At 39.4% G+C, this 21,265-nt stretch overlaps 1 protein-coding gene across 6 annotated transcripts in view; it reads left to right on the forward strand.

The window, feature by feature from the left end:
• ELAVL4 (ELAV like RNA binding protein 4) overlaps positions 1-21,265 on the forward strand; it is a 103,674-nt gene that overhangs the window by 15,191 nt on the left and 67,218 nt on the right. The window contains exon 1 of one of the 6 annotated variants that reach the window (XM_032765423.2): positions 11,962-12,015. The exons of 1 other annotated variant lie outside the window; for it this stretch is intronic. In XM_032765423.2, coding sequence (XP_032621314.1) covers positions 11,968-12,015 — 48 coding nt within the window. In that variant the 5' untranslated portion in view covers positions 11,962-11,967. Of the gene's footprint in view, positions 1-11,961; positions 12,016-12,324; positions 12,442-14,942; positions 15,152-15,698; positions 15,864-21,265 lie in introns of those variants that run through there. 4 more of the 6 variants (XM_032765421.2, XM_032765425.2, XM_032765427.2 and 1 more) reach the window with 4 other exon arrangements.

A 21,265-nucleotide genomic window follows, 5' to 3' on the forward strand; every position in this document is an offset into this window, starting at 1 on the left:
AGATATTTAAGAGTAGGTTAGATAAATGTCTATCAGGAATGGTCTAGACAGTATTTGGTCCTGCCATGAGGGCAGGGAACTGGACTCGATGACCTCTTGAGGTCCCTTCCAGTCCTAGAGTCTATCAATCTATAAAACAATTCAGTGATATACCTGTGAACACTTTCTCATTTTGTGCACTGTAGGTACTTTGCCAACAGTAGAAACAGCAGTACTTGCTACAGTATATTAACATCTATATAGAAAGTTTTTGGCTTTCTCTACTGGCAGAGTTCATTCTGCTTATAAATCCTGGAAGGGCAAACTGTGGAATTTACGACGTCTGCTGGTGAATCCAAGCTTCAGTAGCTCTAGATTAAAAAAAAACAAAACCCATGGAAATGAAAGTATAAAAATGTATATTACATGTAATACTAAGGTTAAAAGGTTAGGAAGGGGAAGAATTTATGTCTCATTGCAATATTAAACTTGGCTAGTTATATCAGTTACATCTTGTTTTCCTGCGTTTCCTTTTGAATACGTGCTTTAATAAAATGTATTACACGCATACCAGACATATAGGACAAACAATATGACCGAGGCCTGGTCTACACGACACAGTTTGACGCAGGGCAGGTCAGGTAGGCAGGAAGCTGCCCCTCAGTTTTAAAGCCCTGCCAATTTTTGAAATTCCTTTTCCTGGTTGCCTGGCTTGATGAGTGCATATGATAGCTCTCCATTGTTAAGTGTAGCTTCCCAGCTGACCATGCCAGCTATGCACTCCAGACACTCTCCTGCCTGGAATAGATAGGAGATATTGGCTTTCCTGGGTTTGTGGGGAAAAGAGGCTGTGAGTTGCAGCTCTGATCCCACATTTCTATGGCCGGACATCTCTGAGCAGATTGCTCAGAGGATACAGGAGAAGGGCTACAGCAGGGACTAGCTGCAGTGCCGCGTGAAAGCCAAGGAGCTATGTAAGGCATACCTGAAGGCCAGGAAGGCCAACAATTGATCTGACGCAGAGCCACAGGCCTGGCACTTTTACAAAGAGCTACGTGCCATCTTGGACAGAGACCTTACCCTTTCCTCTGAGAGAGCACTGTGGATACTTCTGAGGAGCCCGAGTCACAGGCCTCTGCCGTGAACAATGGGGAGGAAGAGATAGATGAGGAGGAGGAGTATGGGGGTCAGGTGACTGGGGGATCCAGCTGTGCAGCAAGCCAGGACCTGTTTTTTACTCCGCTGCAGTTCAGCCAGTCCTGACAATTGAGCATGGGTGAGCCAGAAGCATGGGAAAGGAACTTCTGGTAAGTGTGTTGTTTACTTTGAAATTACAGGGAATGCACACCCAAAGTAGCAGGACTCATCTTTTGATTTGCTCATTTTTTAATTATGCAAGAAGAGCTAGTAAAACAAACCAGAGGCAGAGTTGCTATCTGCGTTCCATTCCCCCCCTAGTGTTAGGTAGTGGGGGCTACATGGAGCAGTTTGTTTATATGCACCAAGATGTCCCATTAATCTTCTGTAGAGTTCTTGATGAAACTTCCATGGAGGTGGTGTGCTATCTTCTGCCGAAGGTTTCTGGGAAGGGCTGCCTTATTTCTTCTGCCACAGTAGGACCCTTTCCCATGTCACTTAACCATTACTTCAGCAGGCACCATTGGCTAGCAGCATACAGGTCCGGGTGACATCGGGGTGGCAGCAGCAGCTGTGTGTTCTCTGCCACAAGTGAGAGATCAGCTAAAATCACTACTGCCTGTGTGGAAAATGGTGCCCTAATCTGTTCCATTGGCATATACACCTACAGTCATGCCAGCGAGCTGTTCTCTCATTTCCCCAGCTCGCCCTACCACCCTGCCCCCGAGGGCCATACTCACCATGGCTGGTGCTATGACCGGCACTATGCTCTATCAGTCCCAAGACTGTAGTGCTTACAACTTCTGGAGAGCAAGGAGTGTGAGTTCTGTATCTTAAGTTTTGATTTCCATCATGAATACACTGGCAATGGTAGCTCTGTGTGCTGTATCTGCAGCTGCTGCATTGCGGCCTTCAGAATCTTCCCCCTTCACACTTATGGAATGCCTGAGCCAGATAAGGAGAAGAAAGAAGGCTCAGGATGACATGTTCCAGGAGGTCCTGCAAGCCATTGCAGCATCTGGGAACAAGCACAGGGCTTGGAGAATCACCCTAGCAGACAACATGGACAAGGTTAGAGTAGAGAGGAGAAAAGAAAAGGAGAGAGGCATGCATCAGGAGATGCTTGTGCTTCTCAGACAGCAAACAGATGCTGCAAACTCTGGTGGACCTGTAGGTTCAACACACCTGTGTTCGCCACCTCCTGCAGAATATAGAAAGCTCTATATCATGGTCTTCTTATACCTCCCCTCCTCCCCACCCCCCGGACAACATTCAACATGGCATCAGGGGTTAGTACACTACCCTTATCACTCCTCCGAGGGTACGTTACTGAAAATAACAGCTTCACGTATGCTGATCTGTGAAAGACACGGTTGGTGTACATGTACCTGAAATGGAAATAACTGTTCTTTCCCCTTCATAAGTTCTGTTCGGTTAATTTATTAAGTTCTAATTTTTTTTTATTTGCCTGGTTCATGTTATGGAATAAAATTATATTTTTGGAACATAATTTATCTTTATTAGTTCACAACTTATGCTGGCTGGTGATGAACTGGTCTGACAGCAATCAATTTCCTGTTACTTCACAGTGTCACAGAACCCATAACACCATTCGCAAACAATGTTAATAGGTGCATTTATGTTAGATTCCTACATACACAGCCATCACTACAAGATTCATTCCAGGCCACAAAAGAGAGAGACCATATAGAGCATATTACAACAATGCACACTGCTCTGACTAGCTATTAAAATGATTTTTCAAAGCCTCCCTGAGCCATATAGCTCCACGTTGAGCTCTTCTAAAAGCCCTTCTGTCTGGATGTTCAAATTCAGCAGACAGCCGCTCTGCCTTCGCAGCTGGGGGAAACTTTTCATCCCAGGGAAACTTTTGCCACGTTGCTTCACAGATACCATGCAGGACATAGCAGGCAGCTATAACCATTGAGCTATTCTGCTCACTGAGATCCACTCTTGTAAACAAACAATGCCAGTGTTATTTACTCCTCCTCAGATCACAAGAACTAGGGGTCATCAAATGAAATGAATAGGCAGCAGATTTAAAACAAACACAAGAAAGTTTTTTTTCACACAGTGCACACTCAACCTGTGGAATTCTTTGCCAGAGGATGTTGTGAAGGCCAAGACTATTACAGGGTTCAAGAAAGAACTCGATAAGTTCATGGAGGATAGGTCCATCAGTGGCTATTAGCCAGTATGCGCAGGGATGGTGTCCCTAGCCTCTGTTAGCTAGAAGCTGGGAATGGATGATGAGATGAATCACTTGATGATTACCTGTTCTGTTCATTCCCTCTGGAACACCTGGCACTGGCCACTGTTGGAAGACAGATTACTGGGCAAGATGGATCTTTGGTCTGACCCAGTATGGCCCTTCTTATGTTCAGTAACCAAATGACCAAAGGCTCATTCTGCTGTCATTCTGCACCTACTGAGTCTATAGTTGAAGTACTCCTTTGTGCTGTCAAGATGACTGGTGTACAGCTTCATGAGCCCTGGGAAGGGGTTGGCTGCATTTGTCTAGGATCACTGTTGGCAATTCAATATTCCCAATGATAATCTGCTGGTCAGGAAAGAAAGACCTTCCTTGCATCTTTTTGAGCAATCTTATGTTCGTAAAAATGCACGTGTCATGCACCTTCCCTGACCAGCCCACACTGATGTTGGTAAGGCATCCCTGGTGATCCAGCAGCTCTCATAGACAGTGGCCCTTGAGGTGGATTTCCTGACTCCATAATGATTCCTGACAGATTAGTAGCAGTCCGGCAGTGCAAGTTTCCACGGTGTAATCACGACTCACTTCTCAACTTTCAGTGGAGCTCTAAATTTGGTGTCCCTGCGCTGACGGGCTGTGGTGAGCCTTGTGCATCCGTAAGTTCTGCAGCCACTGCTAGTCATCCCAAACCTGCACTGCAATGCACTCCTACAAGTCAGTGCTTGTTTCTTGGGCCCAGAACTGGTGCGCAGCCATTTCCAAGTGCTCTGTGGAGTCCACCCACAACCTTGAATTGTTTCTTTCTGTGTCTCACAGCAGTTCAGCCTCCAAAAAATCGGCATGTTCTCCACCGCTCCTCTAGCAGGTCTACAAATACTGCAGGGTCAGGTACCTGTTGCTTTCAGCACTCATGAAAATAGTGAAGAGCTGTGCAAGCTCTATGCCTCTGTTAGCTGGCAGACAGTGTGGAGTGATGGAAGGGTTTGTGGGACTTCAAAAAGAAGGCAGGAAATATTATGGGCTCTGGATTAAATGATGTGATGGAGAACAAAGTATTATGGGAAGTTGACCTCATACTCCCAGTCACCCCTGCACAACTCTTTTCAACCCCATCAGGCATTTCAAGAACTTCCCGGAAGACCCTGCACTGGAAGGCGACGAGTGCGCAGTGGGATACCTCCCCACAGTGCACTGCATTCTGCATTGATACAAGTGCACCTGGTAAAGATGCACACTGCCGATACAGGGAGCCAAGTGTGCACGCACACACCAATAATTTAAAAAGTGCAGTGGCTCTGTGCTGATGTAATTTAGGTCAATTTTAATTTGTAGTGTAGACATGGCCTGAGTTAGCATTATTATTTACTATACACTGATGATCAGGATTATGGGTATGGACCCATGTTTTCAAAGACCCCTTTTCTGACATACTCTGCTGCATATAGGCAGTCTATATAGTTAGGCACTTTGCCCACATCACCGTAGTATCTGAGCCCATTGCAATCATTAATATATTAAATGAATGCACCCGCTTTTTACAAATGGTGAACTGAGCACAGGGTAGGTTAAGTGACGTGCCTAAAGTCACACAGGAAATTTAGACTATCCATAAATCTTTCCTGCTTGCATCAGCACTTTCAAAGGCCATGGGTTAGGTACCCAAATAAGTGGTGTGATTTATTTTTTCTCCAGAGATGCTTATCACATGCAGCCCTTGTTGAATATGTACATCCTCCATTATCTTCATCTCTAAAAATAAGACATACTTAGATGGATACATGTAGGCATCTAAATTGGCAGATGATATCCTTAGTTTTCTGTGCACTTGCGGGAAAATAGAGATTTCAAAATTTTGTTTGAGTTCCTAGATTGGTTGAAAATTAGCTGAGAAGACTGCGTAGGCAAAGTTCCATTTGTGAAAGTTAGAGTGACTTTTTTTAAGAGAGCGCTGTAGTTCTCGTTTAGGGTTGGAGTATAAAAGTAATGGGAGCAGAGGGGAAGCCCCTGTTAAGGGTTTAACCCTAGTGATTTATTAGGACATTGAACAGGATGCATGAGAGGGAGAGGTTTGCCAAGTAGCCAGCCTCCCTGGATCTCATTCCTCAAAGTACTCTGGCGGTCATTTTTACCAAGGAAGACGAGAGTTGACAGGGTCTGGGAGACTAGGACTTCACAGCAGTGAAATTGACCTTGGTGACAATGGTCTTGGAGTATGTTGATTTTCCTTTTTTTGCAGATGGCACGGTGCTGTCTGGGCAGCGTCATGGATGTCGGTGCTATCCGCTGGGGCCACAACAGCATAGATCTGCATGGCCTGTTCCTGTGTTTGCTTGTCCATGGGGACACTGATTGGTTACTGATCTTGCTGAGCAGTATTACAAGGAAGTACTACAGATGTAAGGATGCTGCAGAATGGCTGATACCAGTGGTGTCCTAAATAGTCTGCTTAGATGAGTCCATAGATGGAGTACCAAGGACCATGCTGATCTTAATTGGTACTGGGAGGAAATAGCTGAGCTTGATCATGCTCTCCAATCATTCAGTGCAGAGATGGAGGACCATCACCTTTTCAGCCTGTACCTCTGCAATGCTTGCACCTCTGATATTTTCAGGAAGCACTTGTATGGCTGGTAGACCTTATGTGAAGGGTAAAGGTGTGTCCTTTTCTGCCATTTGCACTTCCTTAGTCTTCTCCTAATATATGAGCTCAGCATCACTGCTTATTTCTCACCTTCCTCTCCCTGAGTCCTGTTTGCTGCACCCTCCCCAGCATCTTCTCTGTTTTGTTCCTGTCTCTGGCCCCTAAATCCACGTCTCTCTCTTTCCTGCAACATTATCCCTCGTGAATACTTCTTCTCTCCCTGTCTCTTGTTCAGATGTATGTGTTTAGGGAGCTGAGGCGTGGGGAGGGTTGTGCTACTGCTTCTTGCAACCAAGCAGTATACACAGTATCCAAAGAAGGGGTGATTTGAGGAGTACTTTTACTGGTGTCTTCTACCGGTAATTCTACCGGTATCTCTGGATGATGCATGCCTGCTTCACTACAAGCATGTTGTTTAGTATCAAGTAAAAAGTGACAGAGTCCTGTGGCACCTTATAGACTAACAGACGTATTGGAGCATAAGCTTTCGTGGCCGAATACCCTCTTCGTCACAAGCATGTGTGCATCTAAGTCTGGATGCCCATCTTGCATTTCTGAAAGTTGGTTTTTGACACTTATCCCTGAGACCACTCCGCCTGTCCCACCTCTCTGCATTATCTCCATTTTGTCATGAACATGGTCTGGATGTGCCCATCAGTCTCCTGAAAATCTCGTGTGCTCCAATCTTCCACTAGCACTTAAACATAACTACCCACTGGGGGACTTGCACATACACAGACATTCAAAAATTGCACCCTCGTACCTGAAGCAGCTGTAAAGGGTCTGAATTACATACATCTCTTGAATAAAATGAGCACCCAGTACAGTAACGCTAAATGATACATACGTGCAAAGAAGCTGAGTTGTGGTTTCTGTGGGAACCGTAAGTGAATCTCTTCGGTTTTGTTTGTCCAAATGCTTATGTTAGTGTTGTATTTATATCGGATGGTGGGTGGTGTTTGGTTGAATATCCTTACATTCAGAACTTTCTGAATCAGGTAGCTCTGTATCCACAGCAAAGCAACTGGATTTCCAGCGGGAGTCCTAGGATCTTTTTCTCTTTCTCTCTCTCTCTCTCCCACGCTAAAAGAAATCACCATGCACCTGATATAACGTTCCATCACTATCAGAGTTTGCTCAGCTGTTTTGTAGGGTCCACAGCTGGGGTACAATGAGAGGCAATAATGGCTTCTTACATAGCAGAGTGTGCAGATAAACAAAACTCGCAATACAATCTTACTTTCTTTTGCCTACTGCTTCTTCTGCTCTAAGCCAAGAATTCTACAATGTACCCTGTTTTAGATGATTCCAGAAACTCCTCATTTTAATACGTGGTGTAGTTATACATAGACCAGTCCTAAATTTCTCAGCCTCCTTAAATGCATGTGAATTCCCTAACCTTATAGAACAGTTTACCTGAAAACCATTTTAGCATTGCCTACCTAGTGCATTGTTTTTGATCACCTAGATCTCTACTTAGTTTCCAGAAGGCGATCAATTATTTATTTAAACCATTCATTGGTTAAATTACACTATCTTATAGCTCTATACTGTACATTAATGGTTTAATTAACCGTAATTTAAAAAAATCTCACTGTTGTATGTGTTGCTTGCTTTTTTACTCAGCCTATTTGTTGTTTTGTAATTGTTGCCTGACTATTCTTTTCTCTCCAAATTCACAATTTTTTTTAAAGCTTTTGGATGTTGCACTAAACCTCTAGCTATTCATGGTTCTGTTATATGTAAGTGTCCTTTTTAGACATGTCTAAAAAAATCCATTTCCCCCTTCCCCACAAGCTCTCCAGTGTTGTGTTCTTAATGCAGACTGACTTTTTTTGGAATCAAATTTTGGGTTAGATACCATTGACATTTAGGCTCTTGGTTTTATACTCAATTTGATCGCTTTCACCATTTGTCATGTGCATACTCAGTTTTTTCAAGCTTTCTTAAAACTTTGCAGATGACTTTTAAAATACGCAGACCTGTCGCCGCTGAGCAAGTGTGCATGTATATATAAGAAGTTTCCATCCCCTTTGAACATGTTTATTTTGTCTTTTTATATTTGGAAGAGAATGGGGTACCTGTCCTGATCCTGTAGTGCAGATGTTGTTAAAATTTTGTCATCTATGATACGTGTTCTTCATGAGTCAGTGCATGTATCCATTTGAGTTGTCTCTGGCTCATCTTGGATCTGACGCTGAGCTCTGCTGAGCACTCCACAATCTGCAGAGTTGTGAGTGCTCAGAATCTTTCCAGGATCAGACCCTTGAACACTTTTCTTCAAGTTAAATTCTTGGTGTGAAGTTGGTGGGGATATAGTGCTGACATGTGAGATCTTTCCCAGAGATTCTGCATTTCCACACAGATTCTCCAATGACAGCATAGGGCAAACCTTAGTGCTTGCATTGTGTATCTCTTTTTCCAAGTCCATTGTTTGGTGTTGAATCACAGTGTGGTTTAACCTCCTCTCTCTGCTCCACCTTCCCTCCACCCCCGAGAAACAAATTAATATCCTTAGATCCCAAATAAATCTTTGTTTCATATACTTCTAAGCTTGCCTACCTAGTCCTCTGTAGAAGAGTGGAAAAAGAAGAGTCAATTGAAAATGCCAGGTTGTAGTTCACAGATAGCAGTATTTAAGTGGCTTGCTATAATCATATTAGGATAGAATTCACCAAATTCTTTATTTTTTACACTGCACTAGAATAGACTGTTACTGATTCCCCCCCCCCACCCCGCTTTGATGATTAGCTTCAAAATTCACGCAGCATAAATGTTAGAGTTCTGCAGCAATGTACTCTGAAACTGGTGTGAAAAGAGTCTGGGTTGGAGTTTTGTGTCCTTGCACATGAAAGCTCTGGTGCTTTCCTAATAGACTGAAAATGAGACTACTGCTGTTCTATAAGGGGTCTGTTCTAGCCACATTTCTCTGCAGCTTGGCAGATGGTGGCATGTCAATGGTTTCTTATTGATTGTTGAATTTGCCTCAGGGTAGTAGGAGGAAAGGTCCTTAAAAATGTGCTTCAGGTCCTTTTTTGTTCTTTGTTTTGTTTTTTTTAAAATACATTTATAAAATATTTCTGTTTAAATCAGAGGAATGGCTGGTAATCAAAATACTGAAGTTATCTGCAAGTGAAAAATAACATTCCTTAAGCCCTTAAATATATTATCTCCAAGATGAGAAAGCCAAGATCATTTTATTTACTAAATGATTACGTTAAAGTGTTAGAAAAGAAGTGACATTTTTAATTAATATTCAAGATATACAGTGAGTGAGAAAATAAGCTCGTTTCATAAATCCAGAAATGGGTAGAAATAACCTATCTTCCCCATATAGAAAGTGGAATGGAAAATTAATACATTCAAGAAGGTTAAATCATAGCTGCATCACTTACTATTATATAACAGGCAAAACAGAATATTGTGTGTGTGTACACACACGTACACACACACAACTTAACCCAGTGAAAAGTATTCATAGAGACATCCGCGTATGAAGAAATATAGTAATGTAGGTAATATTATGTATTTGACAAGTCAAAATCACGTGTTCATATGGTTTATCACATTTTAATAAAATAGAACATTTGGAAAATAACATGACCTTTACTTTCAGTAAATAACCTTATTAGGTCCTGCTCCCACTGAAGCCAGTTGCAATGGGATTTCAGTGGGATTCAGTTCTGGCCCATAATAAATAACACTCTTGTGTGATTTCTTTTTGTTTTTCATTCTTCCCCACATCACCAATTTGTGCTTTTAATTTTAAAATGTGAATTGTAAGCTCTTCAGGACAGGGACTGTCTTTGCTATGATAAGGTTCATAACTGGTTGGAAAACGGTTCCCAGGGAGTAGTTATTAGTGGTTCACAGTCAAGCTGGAAGGGCGTATTGAGTGGGGTCCCTCATGGATCAGTTCTAGGCCCAATTCTCTTCAATATCTTTATCAGTGATTTAGATAATGGCATACAGAATACACTTAAAGTTTGTTGACAGTACACAGCTGGGAGGGGTTGCAAGTGCTTTGGAAGATAAGATTAAAATTCGAAATGATCTGATCAAACTAGAGAAATGGTCTGAAGTAAATAGGATGACATTCAGTAAGGACAACTGTGGAGTACTCCACTTGGGAAGGAACAATCTGTTGTACTCATTCAAAATGGGAAATGACTGCACAGGCAGGAGTACTGCAGAAAGTGATCTGGGGCTCAGAGTGGATCATAAACCAAATATGAGTCAACAGTGTGATACTGTTTCAAAAAAGCAAACATCGTTCTGGGATGTATTATCAGGAGTATTGTAAGCAAGACGTAAGAAGTAATTCTTCCACTGTACTATGCACTGATTAGGCCTCAACTGGAGTTTTTTGTCCATTTCTGGGTGCTGCATTTTGGGGAAGATGTGTGCAATTTGTAGAAAGTCCAGAGAAGATCAACAAAAATAATTGAAGGTCTAGAAAACATGACCTATGAGAGAAGATGGAAAAATTGGGTTTGTTTAGTCTGGAGAAGAGAAGATGTGGGGGGGGACATAACAGTTTTCAAGTACATAACATTTTGTTACAAGGGGGAAGAAGGTGAATTGTTCTTGTTAACCTCTGAGGCTAGGAGAAGCAATGGTCTGTAGTAGCAGCAAGGGTGGTTTAGATTGGACATTTAGGAAAAACTTCCTAAATGTCAGTGTTGTTAAGGACTGGAATAAATTACCTAGGGGTCTGTGTGGAATCTCCATCATTGGAGATTTTTAAGAGCAGGTTAGACGAACACCTGTCGGGGATGGTCTGGATATACTTAGTTCTCCCTTCAATACAGGGGACTGACTAGAATACCTCTTTGAATTCCCTTCCAGTCCAATGATTCTGTTACGTGTTTATACAGCATCTAACACAGTGGGCCCTACATCTGATTGAGGCCTTTGGGCACTGCTGTAGAGTATTGAGTGAATTCATAACTTTGTATGACAGTAGAAACATTCCTTGTTGTAACAGATCTAAAGTAAAACAAAGGAAAATTCCTAAGTTTATAGAAATATAGTGATGAGGAAAATGTAGTAAGCATTTGTAAGTCTTCTTAAATTGCTGTTGAAAAAGATACTGGTACTTTTGTCTGGACTTGTGCTCTGATAGTTTATCATGCGTTTTCTGACTCTTGGTTTAGTTTTGTTTATCATCACAATATTAGGTTAGGTAATCTGGTATTTTACCTGGGGAAGTTGTAGTCTGTCTATTCTCCAACTTCCCTCATGCCCCCCCCCCCATGTTTACTATAAATGAATGTTGTGTTCGTGTACTTTGAACCAGTTATTCTCCTGTACTAATGTTTTTGCTGTCTTCTGTCAAGGACCATTTTCAGCTGGTGGTGTTCCCTTATAAATACATTTCATCCTGTCTGCTTGATTGGCGTATTTTTTCATAGTTCAATTATTGCCACATGAAAGGTTTGTGCTGTAATGTGTTTTAGGTTCCTTTAAAGGATTTTTTTTTTAAATGAAATTTGCTAATGAACTGTTCATTTGGCTTGTTTCTTTGTCTTAATGGAGCAGAATGAATTGAGCAAGAAATGCAAAATATGGGCCAACTTTTTGGCTTCTAAATACCACCAGGACTAAAGACTGTTCAAAGAAAAAATCTTAAGCATGGTGGGGTTATTTGAATCTCTTGCCACACTGCGCCACCTGGTGGTTATAGAGTGAACTGTGTACTTCACCAGGATTCGTTAACACCACAGCCATGTTGGTGCAGGCTGATCCTGCAAAGAGAGCAGTTGCATATAACAGGAGCTGTACTGTGTGAGAGATAAGGAGAAAATTCAGCATCACTGACTAGAGTGTTTTAATCGTGCCAACTCTAGGAAATAAACGTATTTGAACTATACTGTTGGCGCAGCAAGAAAATTGAGAAACCCTTTGCAGATTAGAGGGCTTGCCCAAGATTCTTTTCTGTTTCTCTCTAAACCAAAATCTTTGTATCTGTGGCAAGATGTTTGAAATCAGCAGGACGCTTAATGCTGCTTTGTTAAATAATGAGGTAATATTTTGACACTTTTCTGGGCAGCATCTGTTTTTTTCCCACCTTTTTGAATATGTTTATGAAGGATTCAGTTTATTCTTATGAAAGTAAGAGATTAAAAAATCATTCTTCACTCATTTTTTTTCCTTTTGATGCTTTTGGACATTTGAGTTGTCTTTATTTGCGGTTTCAGTCGGCTGCTGTTGCCTAGGACATTATGCCACGTAAGGCTTCTAAACTGCACAGAGTAGGTAGTTATTAACGCTGAATTGGCTTCTGGTATAGTCCATCTGGGCTCTGTATGAGAGAGCTTGCTGGCGGCTACTGATGCTGAGATACCCGCAACCTTTGGGATGTATGCACGGTGTAGAGGGGCTCAGTGATATGAGATCACTTCTTTTAAGGGAAACTGTCATTAATGAGTCAAGAAACTGCTCATTTATGGTAAGGAGAGAAGGGTGGGGGGGGATGGGACAAACAGCCTTGTGATTTCATTTTGATATTGGATTAGGTGTTTAAGACAAGTTTCTTTTTGTGAGGATGGAGGCTCGCATAAAAATAAGGCTTTTCTCAGAGGTTTACTGGCTGATTCTGAGAGACTACATTGAGAATTTGATGCTTTACAAATGTGTCACAACTCTGATGCAGTGGTCAGCCACTTACCCTGAAAGATGAATGGTACTATTGGAAACACGATAATAAGGTTGACTTTTTCAACAATAGGATTCTGCCTTTGTCTTTAGAGAGAGGCCTCTGAGGACATTTGTGCATTTGTTTTAGTATTCCTGTGAAAGATTTGGTGTGTGGGTTTGTGGTTTTTGTTTTGCTTTGTTTTTTAAAGTGATCAGTGTACAAAGTACATGAAATTTTAGTTTTGCAAAACAGCTAATTGTTTAGGACTGCAATGTGAGATTGTTTCAGAAAAATGGCTGAATCTTTTGATATGCATAACATTAATTTATAGCTAACAAAGTGTGCTGAGGTTGAAAAGGCTGACAAAAAAATTTCTCCATCCCTTGTTTAATTTTGTTAACCCCTGAAGAGACCTTAAGTAAAAAATCTGCATTACAAATGAAACTTTAATATTCAGTGTATTTTGGGACCAGAACATATATGATGTACTAGTTATGCAGTGTTTTGATGCTAGTGAATTCACTCTAGTATTTCAGTTTGAGTTGCATAGATTGATTTAGGAAACCTATCCGACAACCCAGTGTAATCTTTGCTAGTTTTTGCTAAGCTTCAAATGTTTTTAAAACTATTGTGTGATAAGAGAAATCCTCTGCAGCCATTTAAACTATCCATAATAGATGTTAATTGAATTCGGTGTTCACTCCATGGGTAGGAAGGGTTCATTTATTTTAAATATTTTTTCTAATGTGTGTTTTCTGCTTCTATGATCCATTTGTATCTACTTTATTTAAAAGATTAATATATTTCCTACATTGTTCTATTTGTTTAGTCTGTGACTGGGGTTTTTAGTCTGTGACTGGGGTTTTTTGTGCATATGGATGCTTTAAAGAAATTTTAAAACGTACAGAGTACCCTTTACGAGATTAACAGTTTTGAGTTAATATTTGTACTTTAAAGAAACTTTTCCCAAAATGTTAATTATATATTGGGGTGGGGCAGGTTTGTGGTGTTTCATAAAACCATTTTTTATTTTATGCAGTGAAGAGCTAAATGAGCATATATCATGGCCCATGCTAGCGTTCTCCGCAGCTTTTACCTTTCTATCTGTTCCAAAATAGAAATATTAATAATTATTTTGGACATTTTAAAAAAATATTTTCTTTTTACTGTACACATCAAAGATAAAACTAAACAATTTAAATATCAATATTACATAGATTAAAAATTGGCAGTTTTAGATTAGATAAACGTTAATCTCAGGTTAGATGTGAAAACAGGATGCTATGTGGTGTTATCTCGGCTACCATGTATAAAATCAACAAACCCCTAAAATATTTCTCTTTTGAAGAAGATGGGTATATAAATCTTTCCTAATTAAGAGAATTTTCAATAAAGTTGCCGTAGTGGAAACTTTGTGAAAGATTGCTGTTTATAATTGATGGTTTGGGGCTTTGTCTGTGGAAGCAAGTAAAAGATAAGTAAGTGTGTTTATTACAAAGTTAAAGCATGTTGCTTATTACAGTTGAAAAATAATTTCATTTAAATACCCAGGTTTATTTATCACTTTCTTGTAAAGCAAGCGAGCAATGAAGTGAGATACCTGGATAATATAAAATACTACTTTTATTCTGGTAAAATGTGCTGGTAAGTAAATACTATATTTTAGACATATAATCAAGTGCAAGTAATATCAAACCTGCCTTTAAAACTATGTATAAATTTGAAAGTTTCTTACTGCAAAAGGAAAAAAAAATATTTGATTATTAAAATCAATAGTACCTGAGAATAAATGCAGTTAAAATGCACATTAAAGTGCTTTTGTCATATCTTTAAGCCTAGAGGCAGATCATTAAATATGCATTTCTCCGGAAAGCAACTGTCGGGAAAGATAAGGTGGTTAAAATACTCCAGACCTCAAAGCCACGCATGCAAGAGGTAAGAGGTTGCAGTCATTGAAGCATGGCTGAGGTATGGCACCTCCATGATGGAGGTATATAAACTGTAGATATGGCTTGTAACTGTTACTGTACTTCTGGGGTAGGGAGAGATAAAATACATTTATATGTGGTGTTTTTTCAACTGGGCCTTAATTACTAGACACAAGCAGCAGTTCAGAAATCTGGTCTCTGTTGTTGTAGAGGTCACCAAATCATTAACATTGTCAATCTGGGAGTAGCTAATTTCAATAGCATCTGATGTTGCAACGCCTCCTTTAGTTTCCCTAGCCAATCGGATCCTGGCTTCAGCTGACAGATGGTCCCGTAAATGGATGTAAAAAGGAGAAGCTGCTAGCCAATTTCAGTAAGGCTCTGTTCAGTTGTTCTTATCTTCATCCTAGAATCGGGGGCTTCAACACAGTGCGCTTTTTATGATTATTATTCTTTTGCTGCACAAAACGTCTGCACTGTGCTTTGTGGATTTTTTTTTTACAAAAAAATTATTCAATCCCTGAAACCATAGCAAATCTTTTGAAGAGTTGAAGCTTTTCAAGACCCAATATTTGCCATTAAGAATGGTTATGGTAGGTATTAGTAGATTTAAAATCTGTTTATAGTAGTTCTATATAAATAGATAGATATATAACATAGATTTCCCCAAATCTGCATCTTTATCCGTCTGTTTTCACATGAGTTTAGTTGCTATGACTGGTTTCTTTCTACATTATGTATCTCCGTCTCTCTCTCCCCTTTTCTCTCTCTCTCCTATTTAATGCCTGCATATCCTTTCATAAAGGATGTACTTTGTCATTTTTAAGGTCATTGTGATTTCTCTCAGAAAAGAAAGAGCTGATTTTTAACGTGAGACTGTGTGTGGCTAACAGAAATGCTGAAAAAGAGGGGGTTGTTCTGGGTGGGGAGGTAATTAATTTCCACATTCACATGTTGGAAATACAAATGCAGAGCAGAATCCTTGGAAAAAAGCCTCAAGACTGGTAATTTTGTTTTGGTGGACTGCGCAGCAGGTATGGTAATTTTTGAGAGTGATTTATATGAGCTTCAGTAAATGCTGCATATTGTATTTCAAAGAGTTTCCTGTCATGACCTCATAAAAAGAGGAGGAGGCTTGTATGTGTTGCAGCGCCTAGTATATGTCGATTTTGTTGCATCGTTGGGCAGCAGTACTGTAAGAAGGAATGTCAGCTTTTACATAACGTTCTTTTTGCTTTTGACACTGAGAGGGGCTGCAAGGGTCCATCTTTGTGATCACAGATGGAGTGGAATGGCTTGAAAATGGTAAGTGCATGCTGAGAGACTGTTTATAGCTTTCATACAGCTTATATGTGCCTCATGAATTTCTTTTGTTCAGGATAGCAGATTGAGAGTCATAAATAAAATTACAAGTCGTTGTTTATTTTTTAGGATCTATCTATCTATTTTTTAATGTATCGAAGTGTGATGGCCCTGCACGCTGATTCCATTGAACATGACATTTCAGTCAAGCAAGGATGGTCTCGACTGACAGTCACGGTGTCATTGTGCTGTATGACCATCAGATCAGGCAGCAGCTCATGCCTTTTCATCGTCATTTGTGTTACATGAGTGTTAAATTAAATCCAGATCTAATAACAGCATGTAAAAATGAAGTGTTTTGTTTGTTTACGAGCTAATACTATCGTGAAACAGAATGGTGTTTTGGAGGGTTTTTTTCTTCTTTTAAATATTGAAAGAAGTCAAAGCAATCCATTTATGTAAAAATAGTATTTCTATTTTTAGAGTATTCTTCTAGCAGAGGAATAAGAAATAGTCGACTCTTTCCTCCTTTATGTTTTCCTTACAGATTGTGCAAAATGGCATGATCAAATACAACTCTTACAGACTTTGAATTTTACAGAGCGCTGCTATTCAGTGGGGGGGAAATCTTCAAAATTCAAATCACTTGCTAGTTTTGTTTCAATTAAACATTCTGCAGACTTTCACTTTGGATATTTATTATAACTGGGATACAAAGCCACGGTCTTTTCACATTCTTATAGGATTGTCTTTTGTCTAGCTGCTTGTTTTGATGGGTGTAAAACAAATAAGATTAGACTGAGCAGCCGAACTGAAAGCGATAGCTGGGAGGAAAAGCCAATGAAAGGTTGCCGGGGAAACGAGCATAGGGGAAGCTGAGTGGGGGAGCAGGTGGCAATCATGTGGGAATACTGCAAACAGTGTTTTAAAAAAAAAACAAAAAAACAGGGGCTACCTCGATTATCTTTGCTGTTCTTTGTGGCAGTCACAACTTTAATTATTCTTTTTAAATAGGCGTTAATTACATTTCTGTCTCCAGCTTACAGTGATTTCTAGAAATCTATTTTTAAGCATCTGTTCTTTCTTCTTTGCAAAAGAAGGTTATCTTTTTTTTCCCCTCTTCCTGCTGTGAAATTGTACGTGCAAAAAATAGTGAGGAATCCTGTGAGGAATCCTGTGAGGCAGTGTTTTAGAAAAATGTAAATTATATTGAATGAAGTTGACAGAGGTATAATAGTGAACTCCCACAGCTGATAGCTTCTGCAAATCATTTCTTAGAATTTTCCAGCAAATGTCCCTGTGAGAACAGTAGGTAGAATGAATTTACCTTAAGCAGTGATTTTGTGTTAAGTGGTATTGGTATTTTTACGTAGTCAGATGGTTCTATGGCAGAATAATCAGTTCAAGGGAGTTCATCATATCCTGCAGTTTATGCGCTAAGCAGAAATTTCCTGAAATAATGAAGGTGTACTCTTCTTCACTAGCCTCACCTCTGCCTGCTATAACAATATCCACTTTCAATTTCAAGCTATGTTGGCTTTAGGTTTTAAAGAAAAGCTCTATATTTTGCTAGTTATGATCTCTCATGATATAGGGCACACAGTAATGTGGAATAGCAGAAGTGCATCTTTAAACAAGGTTGTGGGTGCCGGAAGTGTTTAAAAAGCATAGTAGACTTGTAGGTGATAGAAGGTAGCGTAAAAGGTATAAAAAATAATGTGGTTGCCCAGAAAGCGTTCATCTGTGACACATCAGGAGGCACAAGAGATGCGTGCCACGGGCAAAGAACACACCCTTCTGTCTTTAAAAATTTCAGATTTTTAGTTTATTCCTTTCTTCCATGTGTGATTACTTAGAACATTTGATTCAAATGATAATATTCATATTAGGAAGTTTAAAAAGAATATATGAGAAATTAAATCACCCTTTTAATTTGCTCTCTTAAATAATGCTTCTGCTGCAGTCTGTTCTGTAGAGAAGTAATTGAATGACCCTCTGAAAACGGCACAGCTTTTCGTTGTAGGGGAAGAAAAATCATAAATATGTGTTGTGTGTGTCTGTGTCTGTGAGTGCATGCATATAAATATAGTATATACAAGAATATATGTATGAGAGAGATTAAAATTTTGATTCTGTACCCAAAACATTGATGATACATTCTAAAGCTGCTGAATTTGGTTATTAGAATAAATTAGAATTCCTTTGATCATACATAGCTGCATTTTTTGAGAGTTGGCAGCAGTTAACACAGTTACATTTTTGTTCAATTTGGTATTTTTATGTACGTTTCCTGGCACGTGTTTCTGCCACTGTTCTTTTCTCTTTTCTTTGTTTTAAGATTATTTTGATGAACACAGCCCACATGTAGATAGTGTCAGTCTTCTCTTCTTTCACATGAAAGATCACATAGTAGACCCTGAAGTAGGAAAATAGCTATTAAATGAGTGAAATTTCATGTAAGATTGCCAGATATATAATAGTAAGACTAAAACCATAGAACATAAAACCTTTTATTTTTAAACAAAAATTGGAGAATATGTAGCTGTCTTTTCAACATGGTCATTTATGTGAAATTGTAGTCTTGCTAAAAAAAAAAGGGGATTTTACATTCGGATGTTGATGGAAGAGAAAGACCAGCTACCAGTTTACAATTCTTTCGATTACTATGCACCTTACTAATCAGGTTTCCATGTTAGAAACAGATATGCTCCTCCACAGTTGACTGGCTTGATAACCTCCTTTGCTTTCCTTATCTTTATTAATTTTACCTTTCTGAGCTTTCTCAGATGAAGAAAACCACAGTTGTTATTGACAAAGGAAGGTTAAAAATGAACTGCAAAGTGTTTGTTTGAAAATGCCATTTGAATGGGTGTGAAATAGTCTTGACCATCTAGACTTGGTCCTGTTAAATATTTGATTCCCATTGGAGAAAATCTAGTTGTTGCAAAAATCTTGCATATTTTTAGTCTTTACTTAGGAATTTTTTAAAGGATTGTCCTCTAGGTTACATTACATTCTCAAGTCTTCCCTAGTTAGAATACTACTGGAAATGTTCATGAAATGAAGGTTATTTTCTGCACATAATAGTCCTACTACTTGAATATTATCTTGTGCTGGACAGTGGTTCTAGATTGTGTATGAAATAAGTTATTAGTACTTCTCGTATTCTGGTAGGGGAGTTTGTCGTGTTCCTTGGTAATTTGCACTTTGAGAAAATTTCAGCAAACACCCCAGGTAAGAAATGGACAGTGATAGAGAATATTATATATAGGTATGTGGAGGTGCACAGATCTTGACAAATCCGCTTGTCTGTTTCAGCAATCTGTGGCCACCAGACAACTAATTTACATGCCTGGACATATTAAAATGTACATTTGTTTTTCTGTGGGACAGCTGACTGGATACACTCCGATGCACTGGCAAATACTGCAATGCAGTATTTTTTTCAATGTCATTGGGGTTTTGGGGGAGAAGGGGCGCAAGCAATCTTACTGTAAGCAGGTCAACATTAAAAAACCTGGCACCTTTGATGATGATAGGCCATACTTCACTAAATTTGCTTATCCATGTAAGAAAGGAAAATCACCTTTCCTCTATTACTCACTCTCTTTCCAAGATAGATGGAAAGAGAGATGAGTGTGCATGTATTTATACATGCATGTTTGCATGTGTGTATTGTCACACCTCATTTTTACAACATAGTGTAAAAAAATACCAGGGTTTTTTTGAAAACGGGAAGGGCATTCTCTAAATGTTGTAAATTTTTGTTCATATGGTGCAAAGGGCCATAGTTAACATAAACCTCTGACTTCCAAACTACTTGAAAGGCTTAACTGAGGTGCATATTTTATCTTGCTAAAATATTAACTCAGAATCGGAACATTGTTTCTATTCAACAAGTACAGTATGTCTAGTCCTAGTAAAATTAGTATTTATTGTGTATGTGTACCCAGCCCTTTGTATCTGAATGTTTTTAACCATTGAAATGATGCAAAGGGAAAGTGGTGGGGGAAAGGGGTATTGAAATACTTTTTGCTTTCTTTTGTTCCCTTATTTGAAATGATCCATCTTCACTTTCTAAAATCCTGGAGTATTTTAGGTGCACAGGGCTTTTATAGGTCATTAGCTTTACAACTAGAAAAAGGAGGGGGAAAAAGGGGGGGAGGAAGAGTCTCAGTGTGTCACAGACAGTAATTGTCTAAAATTAGCCATCTAGAAAAGGAAGGAAAGGCTTGAAGGAAAGAGAATGAGGCACAAACATGTGAAACTGCACAGTGCTAGTCTGAGAAATAATGAGTGATGAATTTGAACTAGTGCAGTGCGGTGATGCCCATTAATTTCTCAGAACCTTGACTTTGCAGGTTTGTTACTTACTTTGTTGTTCACACCTTTAATTGTAACCAGTTTGGGATGATAGCGTAGAGCATCAGAGATGAGACCTTTTGTTTGTTGTTTACATAATTAAGTATTCAGACAGTCTTCACAATAGCTTTGGAACATCAGTGTTAGAAATCAAGTAGTTTCAATTTGATTATAATAAGAATACGCTTTTTAATTTTCATAACCACTTGACACTGTCTCACTGTAACATTTACAATATTTGCGTATGTTCATTAAGAATTAGCTGTGTAGTACTGCTGTTAGGTTTATTTTTATTTTTCTGTAATGACAATCTGTGTTTGCCCCAGCCATTTTAGAGCTTTTATGTATATCTTTTCTTTGGGGCCCCATAAAGCAAGGAAGAAGCGGAGAGGCATTCTTACCCATTGTTCTGCCCTTGATTGTGTCTTGCACGAAGACTTTCTCCTCAGTGAAGAAGGTAATCTATAAGAGCCAGGAAATGCAGAGAACCAGTAAGGAATTCTTAATTAAATTGGATGAAAAGACAGTGAGAATGTTGAAGAAATAAGGTCAGCTAAATTGGGGGGGGTGCTTTCTGGAAACTCTGTGCAGCTACACAGTAAAATGCAAGGCAGGCTTTGACAATATTTGGAGTGGTGATGTATCAAATGCTGTAGTACTCTTTTGTTGTTAAGGCGCACACAGTTGTGTCAGACATTCTGCTGTGATTGGAAAAACAAATGTCGTTGGTCTGGGAAGTACCTTTTTTAAATTTTATTTTGAGTGGTTTATATTGCTAGTAAAAATTTCATAGGATGTCACTGGCACTTTTCATTGTCTGGCGACATGTACTGGTACTGGTCCTGTATCATGAAAGACTTGGTAGCAGTGTAGCGGCATTTCAGCACCCATAAATCTTGTTAATGAAGGAAGTGCTGTGTCATATGTTTGCTTTGAAACAGCTACAAATGAATGTTGAAGATCTATGCAAGAAAGTTCTATGCAAAAAGCTTTCCTGTTCACCTAAGTGATTCTGAACATGGGCAGTGATGCTTCTGGAGGCG

This window comes from Chelonoidis abingdonii, chromosome 7, assembly GCF_003597395.2.
Source record: "Chelonoidis abingdonii isolate Lonesome George chromosome 7, CheloAbing_2.0, whole genome shotgun sequence".
In the NCBI taxonomy this organism is placed as follows: domain Eukaryota; kingdom Metazoa; phylum Chordata; order Testudines; family Testudinidae; genus Chelonoidis; species Chelonoidis abingdonii.